This window comes from Camelus bactrianus, chromosome 14, assembly GCF_048773025.1.
Source record: "Camelus bactrianus isolate YW-2024 breed Bactrian camel chromosome 14, ASM4877302v1, whole genome shotgun sequence".
NCBI classification, from domain to species: Eukaryota; Metazoa; Chordata; class Mammalia; order Artiodactyla; family Camelidae; genus Camelus; species Camelus bactrianus.
The window spans coordinates 11,155,443-11,176,555 of NC_133552.1; the positions used below are offsets into that span (position 1 = coordinate 11,155,443).

At 39.0% G+C, this 21,113-nt stretch overlaps 1 protein-coding gene across 5 annotated transcripts in view; it reads right to left on the reverse strand.

The window, feature by feature from the left end:
- TRPC4 (transient receptor potential cation channel subfamily C member 4) overlaps window positions 1–21,113 on the reverse strand; it is a 167,781-nt gene that overhangs the window by 43,445 nt on the left and 103,223 nt on the right. For 3 of the 5 annotated variants that reach the window (XM_045514098.2, XM_045514099.2, XM_074378079.1), the window contains one exon: window positions 664–1,000. The exons of 1 other annotated variant lie outside the window; for it this stretch is intronic. In XM_045514098.2, the coding sequence (XP_045370054.1) occupies window positions 664–1,000 (337 nt within the window). The remainder of the gene's footprint in view (window positions 1–663; window positions 1,001–21,113) is intronic. One more of the 5 variants, XM_074378081.1, reaches the window with a different exon arrangement.

A 21,113-nucleotide genomic window follows, 5' to 3' on the forward strand; every position in this document is an offset into this window, starting at 1 on the left:
AAATGTAAATTTTAACTCTGGCTACAATAACAAGAGGAGAGGAGACCAAGGTTTTAAGCAGCTGCCTTGAGGTTTTCTACCTTACCATGATTTGCTGCAGATCAAAAACAATTTTCTTGCTATGAAAAGAACATGGAGCGATTGGAGGATGTCCTACTGTTTAACTTCCTATTATTTTGATTTCATATCTAGTTTCAAAGATAAACTTAAATGGATTAAGTTAAAAAAATGGTTACGGTTACTTTATGCACGGAATCACCAATTCTGCAGAGTGATTTGTGCTTGTCTTTTAGAGGGTCTATCTGTCAAAAAAAAATTAGACTAATTATTTACACATGGCTAATGAGACATGTTGAAAGGCTTTAAAGACAAACATACAAAACAAACAAACAAACAAACAAAAGACACCTAACAGATAATCATTCATGGGACCCGAAGTCATTCAAACCTAAGGTTACGTTTCATAGGCCACATCTGGGGGCAGGTCTACAGCAGCTTGGAAAGGATTTATTTAGCTTTGAGGATTAGGTCTTGAAGCTATAATGGTCAGACTCTGTTTTAAGTATTCCTATGTCCCAAACGTTAGTGATTATTCTTTTCTGAGCAACACAATTCCATGGCAGCAACACGTGTTTATTATATTTTCTATAGTATCACATTTACCCAGGACCCACGGTAATATCATCCACTCCACGATGGTTGGTGGTGGACCTTGCCTGTTCAAGTCTGACCTGTCGATGTGCTGAGAGGCAAGCAGCAGCAGGAACAGAAAAGTCAAATAGGAGGCTGTGTGGCAGATGAACTTGATAAATGGCTTTCTGATGAACAGTCCAAGGGGGCTTTTGGGAGCTATAAGGTAGCACACAGAGAAGACAGGAAAAAGAAGTCCTATTATGAAACACGTCACCATCTTCACGGCCCAGTGTCTTCTCCTCCAGCCGGGGAATTCGTCGTACCAGCGGGATGCCAGCAGCTGTTGACAGTTGGGCTGAGCGACAAACTACAGAGAGAGGAACAGGGAGAGTCAGCATTACCCGCAGGGGCTCCAGTTCAGCGACAAAAACAAAGACTTCTCAGTAAACTCGGAAGTTCTGTTTTAAAGAGTTCTGTGTTTAACAATCATAAAGTGCCTGAAGTCGTTCCGAGAATAAAGCCCATTTATGGAACATTTTAAGACCCCAGGCAAAGTGCTATGTGCTCATCCAGTCTTGACAGGTGTCAAAATACTAGGGCTGCACCTTAGGAAGCAAAAATAGAGCCGAGAACAGAATATTCATAGGATGTGTCCGTAAGTGAACAAAGCTTGTGCAACAATACACACATATACGTACATATCTAAGAATTGTGGCATATATGACACTCATGTAAAAAAATGTGACTGGTTATTTCTTGGTTTACTGGTTATTCTCCAGTTATGACATTTATCTTTTTTTCATTTTTATACTTGGTGTATATTTGATATTTTCTCTGATAAACACTACTGTCTCTATCAGAAAAAGTAAATGTACTGTTTTTTTGCAGAGTAATTTGGTTTACTTATTTATGCATTTATTTATTTATTTAATGGAGGTACTGGGGATTGAACGCAGGACCTCATGCGTGCTAAGCACCCACCCTACCACTGAGCTGTAACTTCCCCCCAGAAGTAAATGTACTTTTAATTGGATTGGGGCAATGAGTCAAGCACACATGAAAGCGTGTTAGGGTTACCAGGGTGTGAATCCTCGGAGCTGAGTTTGGGGGAAATAAAACAAATACCTTACAAGTATAATCAGTTACCACATACAAAACATTTCAGGGACATGACATCATTTTTATCCTTTGTGAGGGTGTAGACTTATTCTACTTTAAGGACGAGGATAGAGAGAGTTACTAGAGTGTGTAAATATATTCAAGAAGGTGATACACCTAGTAAATGATGAAGTGTATGGCTACCTGATCTGGGATTTTTTCCTGCACATTATCTTTCTCACTGAGACTGACAGCTAAGCATTATATAAATTCAGAGGGAGTTTTCTCTTCCAGATGGGATGGTCCGAAAATGCTTCCCAGTGGGTCTACACTAAACATGGGCAGATCCGTATAAGCCGAGAAGAGAGGGGAAGGCAAGGCAGGTCGGGAGAGAGGGAACAGAGGCTGGGGAGAAGGTGCACAGGGTGCTGAAAGGATGCCCTCAGGGGACTTCGGAATGCAGGAGACGCTTTAGTCCTTTGTAAGGGACTCAAGAAAGTTCTGTTGGTGTCAAAAATCGGCCCAGCCCAGAAGCAAACTGAACACCTGCCCCTTTCATAGGACTCCCCTGCCCCCTCAATATTTCTCATTGTTCTTCTTCAGTCTTGGTTTTTATGGATGTCCCATAGGTAACCCTTTTCTTCTCTGATGGCAATCAAGCAAACAGCCCCTGGGTACACAGAAAATGGCTTGATTATCATTAAAAAAAAAAAGGTATTTGAAAGTGGAAGGAGAGATGAGGCAATGGATTAAAACAGCAGTTCCATGGCTGAGATGTGGAACCACATGAACTGGACGTGGAATGATTTCTCGTGCGACTGTTTCTCTGCATCTTGTCTTAGAGAGCCTGTTCATTAAAAGACACCGTGGGCAAAAAATAGATGGGTACATTGAAGTAACTTTACATCAATAGGTTAAGCAAATACAGCTAGACAAAACAAAACTGCATTTCTTCAAGGCTGGGGTGAAGGGGCTCTCTTCACTACTTTGTAAGTAATTTATTAAAGTAAGTGACAAGCTCCAAAGCTGGTAAAGTTAAATTTCATAATCCAAAGAAGCGCTTCTCTTCATACCCTCTTTGCCTATTAGTTTGGTCAAAGTCACGTGTTTGAAGGTCAATCAGGGCTGCTGCTGATACACCTGCAGAGTACCAGCAAAAGGAGACACGGGGCGTTAGCACGTCCTGTCCTCTTGGAGTTGGCTCCCCTCCCCTCCCGACACACACACCATCTTCATGTCGGCACTTTGTTATCAGAGCATAATCTACCATCTTTTTCCTGGTTTTCATATGAAGCTTTATTTTATTTTTTTTTACGGTATTCTTCATTAGAGTTTAGCACAGGAGAAAGGTCCTAATAGAAGGGAGTTAACAAAGCCTACGGAAAATGCAAGATTTAACGAGCAGTTGCTACATCTCATTAATTCTCAGAAACTGAAGGGCACTGTAAGAAACTGAGCATAAACAACACTGTTCATATAGGCAGAAAAAGTCAAAGGAAGGTTATGTACCTCATTCCACATGGTCTGGGTGAATTTGAGGACTAACATACTCTGACCTTCCTGGCCAAAATCTCATTAAAGCACGAGACACCCCAAGGCAATTCAGCAAATAACTTTATTGGGAGCACTTAAGGCTTGCTTGGATAGATATTTCTGTTCTGTCTATACACACATACAGGCTGTGTTAAATTACCTAGAAGCAGCAAATCATTTAATCCCCACAGAACACCTGCCATTGTCAAGCCCTCGGTCAGCTTTAATTTTTACTAACGCTTTTTCTCAAAAGACCTTTTTCCTTAATTACCGAAAAGTACACATCTGTGCTTAGTAAATGAACTGTGTACACAATTTTTTTACTAAACACGGCTACAGTGAGGTTTATGTAGAGGTAAAGAGTAACGACGGGACAATGTAAGAAGAACACGAGGGAGTGTGCATAATACACAAATTCCCCAAAATGTAGATACTATGTGGGTACAAATTTGTTCTCATTTTAGGATTGAAATAACTGGCACTGTAGATCTAAATATTCTCGCCATGGTTTTACATCCTCTTTCTACGACACCTGTTTGCTGCGCGTCTGCACCAGCATTCTCCAAACTGTATCCCATTAATGAAAAGATGTTTCCATGAAAAAGAAATAGTTACCAAATTAAAGATAAAAAGAAGGAAAACTTTTATTTGATAAAAATTATCACTGCCTTTAATTGCTCAAGTAGATTAAAACATTTCAGTTATCTCTTCCCCCTTCCTTCATTCTGTCCTTCTCTTCTATTCTTTGCCTCTTTCCTAAATGTTTCCTTCTTTGTACTTTGTTTTCTTTTTGTCCCCTCCTTCCTGTCTTTCTTTCTCTCTTTCTCCCCCACCTGCATTACTTGGATTATTTAGAGGGACACTCAACTTTATACCAGTCCCCTTTGAAGGACATCATTAAATGCGGCGACCCTATACTTTGACACTTGCTATTGGTCCGTCCCAGCAACGCTCCCTTCAGATGGCCCTCACTGCCTGCAGCCATGCTGGGAGCCCACAGCTCCTGCCTCCTCTGCTCCACCTTTCTACTGAAGTCAGTCGCAGCATCACCCCAGGACTGGAGGGAGTGGGGTTTCTTTGCCACACACTGCATTCCAGCCCCTTCTCTCTCTACAGTGGCTGGCCAGTTCCTGAACAATCCCTGCCATGACATTAAAATTCATATTAAAACATTATAAACATTCAAATTCCCATGTGTGCCATGAATTTATAAGACACCCTAAAAAAAAAAGGAAAAAAACTTCCTATGCCTCTCTTCCAATAACCTTTAAAATATAGTTTCAAAAACCTAATCTCATGATTATTTATAAAATTATTGAGTCATGGAATTTTAAATGTTGGAGAAACTGTGAAGATTATTGAATCTAATCTCAGTTTTACAAATAAGTTGAATTCTAGTATCAGTGATGAGAAACACCTATTCAAAATACTGAAACACCTAAAACCATAAAAAAAACAAACCCAAAAAATAATGATGAGAAAGGAGATAAAGCTGAAAAGTGAAAACAAACAGTCAAAAAACAACAAACAAGAAACCTCACTATAATATGGGGAGAAATTAAACTATTAATTGAATATGGACAAAGCTAGTAAGCAGAGGAGAAATCAAAAATTAATGGGGCCCTGATGATTAAAACAACGATGGATCAGATTTATTTGTTATTGCGTTTTCTTCCTCTTTTCAGTTTTTAAATGTATTTTTCTAGTTTAAGAACTAGTATCCAAAGTTCAGACTATGGCCATATTCTCTAAAAGAGCAAAATCTAGATTCTGGAACCAACCAACCTACTTTATGCATCTTGACTAAGTCAGATAATCACAGGGACATCTCAGCTGGCTCTTAGGTGATTTTAAAGAGAGTTGAAGCGTTTGGGGTGAATGTATTACACTGATTTACAGAAGCGCAATCTGAATTCTTTTGCTTAAATAGGACCACAGATCCCTATACATGTCAGTCTCCCCTGGGTCTGACTGTTTATTCCTTAAAAACGCAAAAGTAACCTATATCCTTTGGGGCTTTATTTCCTCTGCCCAGGAATGTTTTTAAGCAACTCATTTTGTAGTGTTGATAACAAGGCTTAGGAATTATCTGTAGGCAGAAGAGCTTCCGGGAGTTATCTTGTCCCTAGCTGAAAACCCTTTCTTCTGCTTCAGCCCTGAAGTCCCTCATAGCTGCCAGTGGCCTTTCACTGTCTGGGCCTTTCTCTGCTTCCTAAAGATAGCTCTAGTTGTGCTCCTAATTAAAACGATTCTCCGGTCTCCCTGAGCATGGTGATACTGCGTAACTAATCAGACTCTCCCACTTCGTCTTTCAAAGCAGCATTTCACCTGGTCCTCCCTATTTTAATTAAGCAATAGTGTTCTGCATCGTCTATGAGTCGGACATTGGCTGGACTACGTGGGGAGAGGACCAAGATCTGTAAGAACCAGATGAATCCACCTTCTGGGATCTCAGAGGATGGTGGAGACTGATCATGTGACTGGGTAACTTATTACGGAGGATTATGTGACCTCTTAGAAAAGGGGGGAGAGGGTATAGGAGGAATTATGCCCAACATGAAATAATCAGGGAAAATGAAAGAAAGGAAGCAGAATTGATTAGTTGAGCCCAAGATACCAGGTAGAATTTTGACAGGCACAGCTTGGTAGGTGGCTGAGTTTTAGTCTGGGTTTAGAGAATACCACGTTAAAAAGGTGAGGATGGAGATAAGGATGTTCAGATGAGCTATCCCTTTATCCCTTGTGCTCGAAGGTTACAATCAACGGTGAATATACTACAGAGAGAGTGTAAAGGAAAACTGCGGCCATATTTTGCGATATAGATGGAAAAGTTTATTGAGGCAATTTCTCCAATCTAAGTCCTTGGTGTTCAGTGAAGGCCACGGCCAGCAACAACCAGAAGCTCAGTAGCAATGTGGGAACCCCAGGCCCCATTTCACACTGCAGTTAACAGTGTGATTCCTCTGAATGAAAATCTGATAAATGCTGGTTTAAAGGAGTTGATGTCTAATGAAGTTATATTTAGCTTCATTGCATCTGATAAACACTGGAGTAGTCTTAAGTCAGTGTAAATATACATTGAAATACTTATAAATCCTGGGATCAAGTGTGTGTGTGTGTGTGTGTGTGTGTGCACACACACGTACATGCACGCATGCAGGAGTTTAAGCTAAACTCAGGTGTGCGTGGTATGAGAACTTGTGTGATGGAGACCAGCCACAGAGTGGGGGCTCTCAAAGCTGGGTCAGCAACAGGATTGCCTGGAGGCTTGTTAAAACACATCTTCCTCAGCCCCACCCCCAGCATTTCTGATTCAGTAGGTCCAGGATGAGGCTCTAAACTTTATATTTCTACCAAGTTCCCGGGGATACTGATGTTGCTGATCCGAGACTAACTTTTAAGAATGCCTTACAGAAAAAGACTTGAGTAGTATAGAATAGTCTTCCAATTTTCTCTAATTTTTCTCTTTTTCTACTTTTTTTGCTCTCCTTATTTTAGGCCAGTCCTCTTTTTGAGGTTATGAACAGGCCAGCTGAGTAAAGATGCCTTTGAAGGGAGGTGAGTGGAAGACATCTAGCAGATGCTGCGTGGTGGCACAGATTAGTGTAATATCTGATTACAGGAATAAACACAAAAATATCAAGAGTAACATCCATCAAGTCACTGAACCCTAGTGCAGGTAGAAAAGCTGAACACTGTGTGATGGCGGGCAAAGGAAGAGAGCGAACTCGTTCACTGTCTAAGCGTGAAGGCCAGAAAGGGACTAGACCAGCATGAAGCAGACTGAGGCACAGTGGATGTAAGAGACATGATAAAGAACCTGGACCAGAAAAGGAGAAAAAAAATTATCATACCTAGTTCCCGCCAGATCTTTAACCTATGCATCACTCTCTGCCTTCATCACGACCCTAAAGTGAAATGATAAATAATACTGTCCTTACATGATACACTTGGATGTTGTGGGGGTTGTGTGAATGTTAATAAATTATTAAATTATTCATGTGTTTTTTTCCTGATCTGTAAAATGGAGATAATAGAAACACTTATCATATAAGGTTATTGTAAAATTACCTGAATTAATTCACAATAAATACAGCAGTTGCTAGATCATGGCATATGGTCAGTAAATGCTAGATATTACCATTATTGCATATACACAGATATATTTGCACACACAAGGATATGTGTACACACACATATGTCCGTTTACATACACACTTGAATCCTCTGTATCTGTGGGTTTCACAAGCATGGATTCAACCAACTGAAGATTGAATTCTTAGTTGGTTGACTCTGGAATGCAAAACCCACAGATATGAAAAGGTGACTGTACTTGTTGTATTGAGCCATTTTATACAAGCAGCTTGAGCATCTGCAGATTTGGTATCTCTCGGGGGCTCCTGTAACCAGTGGATCCCAAGACATGACTGTACAATCACTCATAGTCCTATACACAAATATATATAATATTTATTCACTTTTATCGATTTACAGAGTATTGTAGCTACGCCCATTTATATATGTTTACGTAGTGTATAACCTAACTTCAATGAACATAAAATCGGGGATTAGTTTAAAAAGAATTCTTTAAGGAAGTTACCTTCATCAGATAATAATAATTCAAGCATAAGGGAATACCACTAAAATAACTAGTTGACTATGAAGCTTTTAAAAGCCTCATTAAAAGGTAAAAAGTTAATGAAGGGTTAATCATATCCAAGAAGACACTGGCTGAAAAGCTTGAGATTAGTAAAGAAGACTGATAAACTTTAAGTACAGTCTTCTACTGATTATGTTGGCCAACAAACCCCCTGGCTCTGTCAAGTTCAAAGACTCTCCAATCCAGTCATCAAATCACCTAATTTTCTTCCTTGGACCTGCATGTCAAACTCAGATCTGCAGACTGCAATTCAAGGAACAACTCACAACACATTACTTGGGAGCCACTTCTGATGTCCACATATGCTCAAGAGAAGGTGACAACTAAACTCCTCTGGTAGTGACAGTGAGACAGGGCAGGATTAAACTTCTTAAATCATTTCTGGGCCTAAATTCAAAATTGGTTTGGCAACTGAGCTGGGATGATGAGTGGGCAATAACGGGAAGCTGAAAATGCAGAGACAAAGGAAATAGGGTGGGAGGTGATAAATCCAACAGTGAATACATTCAACTACTGAACTTGGCAAACAAACAAAATGTGGTTTTGGTAGTGGGAAGGCAGAGTCGATAGACATGGTTCGTTCTGTGAACATCGCAAAGGGTGGCAGTTGGTAGAAATTCATCATCTATGATATGAATTTCTCATCTCTTTAGGGAGCACATGAAGAACTGTTTTAAACTATCATGGAAAAGAGATGAAAAACTGCCAGTCATTTCTAGGTGGCTACCTAGATGCTTTCTTAAAAAAGAAGAGAGAGGTGGAGGCAGAAAATGATGCAGTTTTGAAAGAACCATCATTTGACTGTTGGATTATGTAGGTGAGTAACAGGTGAGAATGGCAGATGGAAAACAGAAGAAAGTTTGGGCCTCATCCTGGCTGTGGGCTGGCTTTCCAATTAAATTAACTGCTGAACATGACTCAAGGCCTGTGCGTCCATTTAATTAGGCACAAACCACTCGTGTAAGTTCCACGGAACAGCCTGGTTGAAGTCATTAGCCTCAGCAATACGAAGGACACTGTATTCTCTTGCTTGTTTCCAGAAATTGCAAAATTAGCTGCTTCTCCTTCTTCTGAATGTCGTATAAACTAGTCCAGCAGCTTCCTAGGAGACCCACGCTGGAGCATAGGGTGGGAAGTCTACCTCGGTCTACCTTCGATGCCAGGCCTTAGCAGCTACTGAAAATCAAGTTGTTCTTGGAAACACATCTTTACAAGGAGTACAGAGACAGAGTGTTTCAAGAAGTTTTAAAGGAAATATATCTCAGAGAAATGTAGTTCAAGTCCAGGAGAATCAGTGGAAGAGGGGTGGGACTTTGAAGTGGCAACATGGTCTTCGGTTCTCTGTCATCCTCTTGATATTTCTTTAAAAGAAGATAATGATATTCTCTCCCCTACCTTGCTCTTCTGTGCAATCAGAGGTGTATGCACATCTAATGCTTCTGATGAAAAATGTAAGGAAAAAAAAAGATAAACCAATTTCAAGGAATTCATTTCCTTGAGTATAAAACTGTTGATAATGTCCAAACACTGGGAAGAAATAGCAACATTGGACTTTCATGCAAGAAACTGTTGATGTTAGAAATGCATACATACGAACTATCAACTTTTACAAAACATTTTTAGCCTCTATACAGAGGATATGTATTGTTCATTACCCTTAACACGCTGATCTCCACGCCACCCAAATCTAGACGAGAGGTGTGTGTCTTCAGGGGGTAATCAATGAAATAGATTTTGAAATAGATTCAAAACTTTGTTGTCCTATGTTATTAACATAGATCAGATGACATATATAGATAGGTTAAAGCACACTGTGTGTTTTGACTTGGAATTCTCAATACCCAGTATCACTCTGTTCCAAGAGGTAATTATAACCCAAAACTTCACTTCATCAAGTTCTAAGCTTCTGTAATACAATCTGTTTGTAAATTAGGGATTGTCTCTAAAAGATTTTCAGCAATTATCTTTAAATATCACAAGATGTGAACATTCTGATGCCAGCGCCAGTATCCATTCCAACCTCCCCCCGCCACCCCACCCCACCCCACCACCAATCCTACCGCAACAGAATTCAGGGAGTCCTACAGCCAGTCATCCAGTAACTCTTAGAACTCCTGCTAACCTGCGACACCCCAAACTGCATATCTACTTCCAGCAGCAGAACCAAGGCTGTCCCTCTAGTTATATTTATATATATTCATAGTTATATTTAACTAGAAAGGGTCTGATTCTGAGATGAAAAGAATTTGTACAAAATTACACTTAATTGGATTCACCTTAATCTTTCATTTGCATTTAAGATATGATTCAGGGTAGTGAATGACAGAGATTGAGGTCCCAGCACTGAAGGAAACTTTCCACCCTGGGTCCTTGTCACCAGTGCTGTCTTTGGTCTGAGTCTCCTGATCTATACTGACTTTGGGAGGAGGAAGGACAAGAGGTCACCTTCAATGCTGGTGCCTTCTTTATCCTAGAACAGGGAGTCGACTTCTTGGTTCAAACAGATGAGAGGCTTCCATACTTGATATTAAAGAGTTATGAACTTAGAAATAATAAAGATTATGGAAATTGCACAGAATGCCTCTCTCTCTCTCTCTTTTTTTTTGTACTTTGTACTTAGACTTTTATTAGGAGTAAATGAAAGCTACAAGGAGGTTTACAAATGCTCAAGAATTTCTTGCTAAATTCTTCCCTGGAGTGGAAAGTCCATTTGATAGCAAGCAGAACCTATCTGTTTCATTTCATCTAGACATATTATTGCCAACTCTGAGTAACTATTTAACCACTTCCAAACATTTATAATGCAACTTTTGGTGCATCATACACACGAGGAAGGTAGTTAAAATATTTACTTTTATTTCTGTCAGGATAATTTTACTTTACCTAAAACATCGTTGAAAGCTGAAGACAGTTGGAATTTTTTTCCTTTTACTAAATTCAGTAAGACCATGATACCTATTCTGGACACATCCGTAGGTACCTCATTCCCTAATTCCAAAGGATTTCAAAAGTCATAATAGGAATTCAAGAAAGGGGTACTCTCATACCTAGTCCCAGAATTTAAGAACAGTGAGCAAGGTTCAACAAAACATAATAGCTCAATCGGGAGTCTGAATTTTAAGTACATCGTTTATTTAGTTAATTGAAACTTAGGGTCCCAAAGAGTGACTAAGACACTTCCTTTTTCTCTCTCCACATTAAAAAAAAAAAAAAGGCATCCAAGTGATCTCTGCCTTCTCAACACAGTGAAGACAGGTTTCTCATGGAGCAAAGGGCTAGAGAAGCCTTCATGACATAATTTCTTGGGGTTGACATATTCTCGCTATTTCATCGTTAGCACAATAATCTTCTGCTGTGTCTACAGAAGTCTGCCCAGAGAAGGAAGTTGCCTCCTCCAACTGGAGCCACGTCCAAGGCAAAATTTTCCACCCCAGGATATTATGGAGGCAGACAACACTGCACTGGGAAACATGGGAGTCTATTTTGAGATAGGTTTTTTTTCCCAGTGTCACTGTAGTATTGACCTCAAAAGGTCTAAAGACCAAGAATATTCTTGAGTTGAAGACTTGGAACATTCACTCATTATCTAAGAAGTGATAATATTTCCTGGTACTATATGTCAGCGTCCAGACACTGCCCAATACCCAGATCTGAAGGGAATTCAAAAGATCACAAAGATCTGTCGATTGCACTAGAGAGATGTCAAATTAGTGTAAAATACAGATAGTCTTGTCCCTGTGAAGAGTGTACGATTAATAATGAACTAATATTATTGATAATCAGCAATCACTGTAGAATTACTAAATAAGTGAGGAAGGCAAAACTTTGTATGTAAAGCAACTAGAGAATGAAACATTACACCCTCCACCATTCGCTTTTCCTCCTTTCATGTATACATTCAAGCTCTCGGAATCCTCTGTCCCAAATGCTGCCTCCCCCTTACTCAACCACTCCAATCACCACACCATCTTCTTCTCTGGCCGGATTCATTCTAAGAAAGCTGTCCAGGAGGACCCTTCACAGCAGTGGGTTTCCTCTAAATACTCGTCCATCAGCAACTAAATGTGTAACATGACAGTTAACTCTTTACTGATACCTATCTCTCTGGATACCCCCATGCTAACCTGATACTATTCATTTCTGCATCTACAATGCTTTGCAGAGTTTCTGGTACAAAGAAGATTCTTGAGAAATATTTTTATGGTGAATGAGGAAATATATGAATGGCGACAGTAGAAATCTGACCAACTCTATCTACTGCTTTCAGAATTACGTCTATGTTATTTCATGACTTTAATGCTGCCGTGTAGCATGGCAGGAGAGGCAGAGTCTAAACATACGGCTGAAGGCTAAGGGAAAAAGAGCAGACAATACAACATTCCTTCTAAAGGAAGTCAAAGGAATAGAGCACATCATGGAACTGACTTTACTACTCCATCCTAAGAATTAGGAAGAAAATTATTTTCTCCATCAATAAACATGATCATGATACATGGAAAGGGAACGACTTACTTTAATTCTGTTACAAATTAATTACTGATTTCTGACTGCTGCTGGATTATGAGACTTCTCCTGGTTTATGCAAACACTGAGATAAAGCTCGGAACCAGGGCTTATGTATAAGACTTCAAGTGTCAACTAAATAAGTATTGATTGTGACTGTATTTTAATAGGCAATGCTTGAAGAATAGAGTTAACCAAAAAATGCACAAAACGTTATTTTTTTTTTGGCTGCTGGTTTTAATTTTAGAAAGAGCTGCTGATTTATGGTTTTTAGATCTTGAGAGGATAAGTGACTACCCCCACCACCAAGAAAAAGTAGTTTATCAAATGTTCTCCTTTCTACTTTTCAACTACAGTAGAATTAATGTGATAGCTTTGGTGTGAAAATTATTTGTTTTCATATCAAAAAGAAGGACATGCTTAGAAATATAAATATCAAATACTTATTTCCTAGCTAAATATCCTATTAAATGTATACAACCAATCATGTTATTTATCCTTTCTCTTGTTAGAAAAATCTTCAGCTGATGACTAAACGTCTTTAGGGGTCTTGAAATCTGGTGTGTATTTGACACGTGGATCATACTTCAGTTTGGACAAACTACAGTTCGGATGCTTAACTACCTTATGGAGCAAATGGCTACGTACTGACAACATAAATCTAGTGCTTTCAAGTTACAGACTAATAGATACCTTTTGTAATTAAAAAAAAAAAAAAAACAACTATCTAAGAGGGTCACTGAGAACTGAATGCAGAGAGCAGCCATTTTGTTGTTTCAGTGGCTGTTAATAAAAAGTCTATTCTAGAAGAGAGTGATGGTCCCTATTTCCCGGGTTGCCCTTCTCTCTGAAGGGTACCAAGCAGGCAGTCAATTCTATTTAATGATTTTCACACATCTCCCTCCTCCATCTCCCAGGGCTATGCAGTGCAGAGGATCTGTACTCCTCTTCCTCTGGAAAGTGCCCTTTCCTTGTAGTGTGAAAAAGAGATTGAACAATGGGGAGTGCTCAGTGGAGTGCCCAGCCTCAGGCCTCTGTTCTTTGCATGTCCTTTGGGGGCAGACACCCCTGCCCTGCAGTGAGGCTGCCTGGCTGCTCCCACACATTTCTCACGGGCACCTGATCAATAAGCAATCCACTGATGTGAGTCATGCCTGTTTTCAAACGTAAACAACACCGGGGCAGTTCAGCCTATCAGACAGTGTCATCTTTGTGTGTAACATTTTTGAACAGGAAATCAGCTAACTTTTCTGCTTGCTAAGATTATCTTTAAGGGCCTGGGAGGGCCACTCAGTTTCGATCTGGGAGCACTTCCTCACTGGGGTGGCCTGGGAGGGTTTCTGCCTAAGGGAGATGTGGAGAATCTAATGGCCCTGGAGGAGACAAGTCTAGAGACGGGTGAGATGGGGGCATGTCAGCAAACATCTCAGATGCCTGTGATCTTCAAATGGCAAATGCCTGGCTTATTATTTATCTGCTTTTATTCCTCAAAGGAGAAAGAAGTATGTCATGTTAGTTTTTTACATTTATGACACACAAGATTGAAAAAGTTGAATGAAAAAAAAGGGCACACAGGCTCACACACGCACACTCTGTGTCAGACACAGCAGGATTTGTCTTTCTTAGAAAGTCCGAGTGGAAGGTGCTTCAAAAATCATCAAGTGGCACCTCTTTGCTTTACAGGAAATTGAGGTCCAGGGAGGTCAGAAGAATTTTCCAGGGCCATGAAACTAGTTAACAGCAGAGGCAAAGCTAGCTTCCTATCAGATGTGGTGCTGATTGGAACTGTGGGGAGGTGGGGCAGGAGCTCAGGACCCCACCCGACCCCCAAATGAAGTCAGACTTACAGAGCTATAATCCCAACTCAGTAATTACAGATTCTGGATCCTGCAGCATCACTACACCACCCTCTACCATTTTGCATGCCTTTAAGTAGCCAATGAAAGACAGAAAATCAATAAGACTGGTTTAATCATGTTCTGAAAACTGAATGAAATAAAAGTTAGGCATTCAATTCCAAAGTACTGGCTTTGTGGTCAAAAGGGCTTTTCTTTTTTGTTGTTGATCTTATGAGACCCTGAGATGGCTGTAGACTCTGTTTCTCATGCTCAAGATAACTAATAACCTTGAAAGAAAAAAAACCCAAAAACTCCCTCTAATGAGAAATGAGTATTTCCACTGCGGGGGCCTCTTAAATCTTACTTGGTGTTTTCTGAATGGAATTAAACAATGCCTTAAGGTTAAAGGATGGAGGGAGAGGTACTTTTACATGGGGTGAGACATAGCTGTGTGAGTGTAGATCGAGTGAAAATGAAGAGAAGCCAGACAGAAGGAAAAAAAAAAAAACCCTTGGGTGCTTTGTCTTGTAGTTTAGTTTCGTTTGGCTTTTCTCGAACTTTCTATATAGGGCAGAAATCCTAGAGGGTCAAGTAGAGGAATCACTTATTGATCCCAAGGATAAAAGGGGCAATGTTCTACTAAGAGACAGATGTGCTCAGAAAGATGAGGGGAGGAAGACAGAACCAACTGGGGACCATATTTAATAAGAATCCGTATGTCCCTCACTTCAGTTTCAACTCGTATAGGAAGCATCCAGGTACAGCCGTAGGCATCCTTTTCCCTCTCTCCACTTATCCGAGCCATCACGGAGAAACATGATTTTCCCTTACATTTCTATTTCTCACTCTCCACTCTCACCACTCTCGCCCAAGCTACCGTCGTTTCTGATCTGAAACTCTTCAATCATTTTCCCCACTCTATTCTAAACACAGCACCTAAAGAGATCTTTTCAGACCACAAATTTAAGCGTGACATCTCCCAGCTTAACGCCTTTTAAAAGCTTCTTGCAGCTTTTAGGATGAAAACACATTGTTAACGTGGCTCTGGCTGACTTGGCTCCTGCCTTTCCACTTGGCAGAGTTTCGCCTCCCGCTCGCCCTGTGGTTCTCTGTGCTCCAGGCCACGGGTCTCACTGTCAGCACAGAACTGCCTCACGTGATGCTCCCTTTGTCTGCAATGCTATCCACCCCCCTGCCCACCCGCCTCCTGTACCTGTCTCCCATTCCTCACTCGCTCTGCCTGGCACATCTGGACTGGTTCAGACTGCGGGCTGGCGTTGTCACACCGCTCCCAACATTCTCCTTCACTGTACTTTTCAAAGACAGCACTAATCCAGTTATTTGGGTAATTCTTTTTTAATATTATTCTCTTCCACTAGACTCCTAGTTACATAAGGGCAGGAACTACGCTAGTCATACTCACCTCTGCATTTCCGATGCCTCGCAATGCCCGGCATGTGTAGGGGCACAAATGATATTTGTTTTGGGAACGATACATAAATCCAGGTATGCGTGCACACATAAATGAATGAAAGCAATGTGACTCTTTATCTCCTCTCCCCTAAAAGAGTTCTCAGAACCCCAACAAGTTTACAAGAGTCTCAGGGTCTGAACCTGGAAGCACTTGTCTTTGCCCAACTTCCAGATTTGTCCACCTTTGTCCTGGGATCTTCACCTGAACATGGCAGGACAGTACAGCATGAAGCACCTGATTGATGCCAAAGCTGAGAGATGTGCCATCTGCAGGCGAGACATGCCTATCCCCTGTGCCAGTATATAGACCTATATGGAAACCAATCAGGTAATTCCTTTTAGCTCAGGTTGAATAAGCAGCAAATGAGTACAGAAATCTTCTGTTTCATAGATACTAATAATGTGGTATTATATAAAGTATACAGCCTCCAGAAGCAGAAAGACCTGTCTTTAAAGATTGTAAAAGTAGCTGCCTTTTTTTTTTTGAAGAATAAAATGAAACAAAGTATAAGAAGTGCTTATCATAGTATCAGGTGCAAAAATATTATTAGTATAGCCAAGACATGGAAGCAACTTAAATGTCCACTGATAGATGACTGGATAAAGAAGATGTGGCATGTATACACACATATATACATATATATGGATATATACAATGGAATACTACTCAGCCATAAAAAAGAACAAAATAATGACATCTGCAACAACATGGTTGGAGATTGTCATACTGAGTGAAGAAAGCCAGAAAGAGAAAGAAACATATCATATATCATTTATACATGGAATCTAAAAAAAAAAATGATGCAAATGAACTTATTTACAAAACAGAAATAGACTCACAGACACAGAAAACAAATATATGTTACCAGAGGGGAAAAGGGGTGGGTGGAGGGATAAATTGAGAGTTCGGGATTTGCAGATACTCACTACTATATATAAAATAGATAAACAAAGAGGTCTTACTGTATAGCACAAGGAATTATATTCAATATCTTGTAATAGCCTATAATGAAAAATAATATGAAAAGGAATACATATATCTGAATCACTATGCTGAAGAGCAGAAATTAACACAACATTGTAAATAAAAAATCAACACTTCTCTATCAAATCTTTATATATATATATAATTAGTTCTTTCCTTCCTCCCATCCTCCCTTCTCAACACATGCATCTGCGCTGAAGCACTACACAGCTCAAAACAATTTGCAGATGTTTCTATATTCACTTGCAAATCTGTAATGAGAGGAATGGGTTTACTAAATTCAATCATAGGTTACTCTAGGCATTGCATCTGACCTTATAAGAAAGAAATTACTATTCACTGGATTATAATGTCACAGGCAGTTTTGACACACAAGATTCCTGGGAAATCTGCTGATTGACATGTGATCTCAGTAGTCATCCAGAATTGGCAAACATGAAAAACTGTCTCTTTTTTCTCCTATAACTGTATATGGAGGTTTGACTGTGACCGGAATTGAGTTGCTGACTAGAAACGAGCCTTGCCAGCCCATGAAAGATATAGCTAAGTGACTCAGAGAAGCTGTGAGAATGTGCCTTGGGCACCCCCCGCCCCCGCTTCCTTCTCATGAGCCAAGGTCAAGTCTTAGGCCTCCCATGACTTTTTCACATCGAGGCTTATGGTATGTTCTTAAGAGCCTCTGGACTTGATAAACTTTCGCTAGAGTTAAATATATTGCTTATATGTGTTTGTATTTTTAAGACTAAGAAGAACAAGAAAACATTTCTTCTCTTTCAGCTGCAAATCAAAAGCAGAGAACAAAGACTGTTAAAAACAACTTTTATTTTATCTTTTTGCCCAAAAGAAAGTACCTTCTGTGGCTGCTGTGACTTTCCACGTAGTCTCTTAGGCGGGGTGACTGCCTGGGTTATCACTTTACCCTAAAGGTCTAGGGAGAACCTACTAAAAATTATAAGATTTACAAGTAGGAAGACGAACAAGCTCATTAAAGAGTGAGTAATTCCTGGTATAGGCGAAAAAGAACTGGAAAAAAGTGAAATTGGTGAATGTAGGGTTAAATTAGTGTCCTTCCTACGAAAGAGTGCAGAGATACGCTTCTATCTTACTACTAAAACTTCCTAATAAAGCTTCTAATTACTCAATTTAAACAGAATTTTAAATTAAACTTTAAATCGTAAAATTACAAATCCAGTATCTTCAAGCTTTTCATTTAAATGGACACTTCTATTTCATACCAACATTTCTTTACCATACATTTCCCAACAAGGGATAGTCCGTGAACTGTGGTTGCAGTTCACTGGCTTTGAGTTTCTAGCCAAGTTTTATGTAAGAAAATTTCTAAATGGAGTTATTCTTTTTCTAAATAAGGTTGAACTCTGAACCTACACAGCATATGAAGAAACTGGTTGATCTGAACTCTGAATCAATCTCTCTAGCATATTCAGGAAGTGGTTAATACACTGTATGTGGTGGAACCGGCAGGGGAGGGGCTGGTTTACTCTGAGGACTTTTAAGACATTACTGGTGAAATATGAATGTTGATTCTTAAATATTTTTGACATGAAATGTCAGATAAACAGATCTTAAAAAAACACAATCTCTCTACTTAAGAGCTATTTTTAATCCTTACAAGTCTCAACAAGCATGGTATTTTTAAACTAGGAAGCTGGAAAAAATTTATTTTTAAATTGTCCTCTGTGAGTTTATTTTCCTCATAGTTGTTTCTCTTGAGCACATCTAAGTTTTGTGGGTTATTTTTTATAGGTTTATATAGAAGACTACGGTAAGAAAGAAAGGGTTTCTAAACATTATTACTGGTCTTAAAAAAATGGTTAACATCTTGCATTTTGTTGGTGTTCTTTATTTCTGAGTTATTGTTTTCCAATGACATCATTTCAGAGAACAATGGGAAAGCTACATAGTGTGTCCATTCAAATTAATTCAACAGATACGTTTAACCATCTATCAGAATCGAGGTTGTATTCTAGACTTAGATTTTGCAATGAGCAAAAATGAAAAATTGTCTTGGTGTAATTTTATTTCCACTTGAGGGAGACACGCAATAAGGCAAAACAAAACAACACATGATACATAATAAGTATGTGATGTGGTTAATAAAATACTAAAAACTTGATTTACAAACTTGGAGAGCACTGTAAAAATTTTGGCTCTATTTGGAGTGAAACTGAGAGCCACCAGGAAGTTTTAGACAGAGAACAGTGAGCAATGAAAGTATACGTCTTGTGCTTCAGTTTAGAGGAAGAGACAGACACAAGAGATATTAAGATAAATTCAGCAAAAGCTGGTCATTGGACACAAGGCATGATGGAGAGAAAACACTTGTGTTTGTTATGTTGCTATTTACTGATTTAGGGCAGGTTGCATTTAGGCTGCCATACAGATTTAATTTTAGGAATTAACATTGTAGTTGACATTGTAGATATTGTGAGTATGTTGGAACAAGGACAGAAAATACGTTTTATCTTGCAGAGCAACACAAGTTTATCAGTAATGGGGGCCTAGAACTTACACTCAGGAGTCTGAGACTAAGATAGAATTCAGAGGAAAAACTTATCTTGCCCAATATTTCTAATTTCCATGGGTGAGTTTCAGTTCTGGCACAGCTGAAAAATTTCCTTATATATTGTTATGAGCTGAACTATCTTCTCTCAAGATTCATGTGTTAAAGTCCTAACCCCCTACTACCTCAAAATGTGACTGTGTTTGGACAAAGGGTCTTTAAAGAAGTAATAAAGTTTTTTAAAAAAAAAATTCTGTTGACACTTTGCTTGCAGACTTCTAGTCTCCAGAGTTGTGGGAAAATACATTTGTTTTCACTCATTTTGTAGTTTTCTGTTATGGTGGCCCTGGCAGACTAATGCATATACCAACCCTCTTGAAAATAACTGTAACTTTATATAAAATACAATGAAAACCTAGCCTACAGTTCCGAGAAATGACAAAGGAAACACAGATTGTGGAAAAGGGTCAAAATTTGGAGGAAAGGACCAGATAAATGAGTCTATCTCTATAACTATCTATCTATCTATCATCTATCTATCTATCTATCTATCTATCTATCTATCTATCTATCTATCTATCATCTATCTATCTATCTATCAATCATCTATCTATCACCACTATGGTTTAATACGGAGTGGCAAAAACTTTGAAAACTCTGAATTATTCTGGCCTGTAGAAACAGTTGACAGTGTTTAGAGCAATTGGTTTCTAAATTAAAATGAAACAAAACACTTAAATGAGCATACCAGAATCTAGAGTTACCACAACATAACTTTTCCAATATCCAGAATATGATGCAAAACGCTACATAAAAAGGACCAAGGAAATGTTACCCATTCTCCGGAGAAAAGACAGTCCATGAAGGCTGACGCCTGGATGATTCAGATGACAGGCTAGCCGATAAGAACTTTAGAGAAGCTATTATTATTCTGCTCAAGAAGCCAAAAAAAAAAAAACAAAAAAACAAAATAAATAAAAACATAAGAAATCTCAGCAGACACACAGAAATGATATAAAAGCCACATAGAAAGCCTAGAACTGAAAAATAAAATATCTAAAATAAAAAAATACTACTGAATAGAAGTCACAGTAAAATAAAGATGACAGAGGAAAAAGTAAGTCAGTTTGGAGACGGAGCCACAGATATCATCCTATCTGAAGAAAAACAGAGGAAAAAAATGGAATAAATTAATAGAACCTCAAGAATCTGTGGAACAATATCAAAAGACATCACTGAAGCCTCCGAAAAATGAGAGAAAGAGAACGAGTCAGGAAAAGAATATCCGAAGAAATAATGGCCTAAATTTCCCCATATTGAAGGGAATCAATGTACAGATTCAGGAATCTCAGAAAACCTCAAACAGGATAAAAATGAAGAAAACCATGCTAGGGCACATATTACTCAAATTTCTAAAAAGCAAAGAATAATGAGAAAATCTTAAAAGAATCCTGAAAAAAAAAAAAAAACCCACCAACAAAAAACGGCACACTGCTTACAGGGAAAGAGCAATGAACATTATTGCTGACTTTTCATCAGAAATTACAAAGGCCAAAAGAAAGTGCGATGGTATCTTTAAAGGCTGAAAAGGAGAGGCAAAAACTGTCAACCCAGAATCCTATACTCAGCAAAATCCTTCTTCAAGAATGAAGGTGAAACAAAGACATTTTCAGATGAAAGAAAACTGAGAATATCTGTTGGTAAACATGCTAAAGAGAATTCTTCTGGTTGAAAGGAAATAATTCTAGAGGGAAACTCAGGTCGTCAGGAAGGGATGAAGAAGATAAGAAAAGGAAAAGAGATGAATAAAAATTTATTTTCTTAGTATTAAAAAAATACATACCACTATTGAAAGCAAACATTAAAACA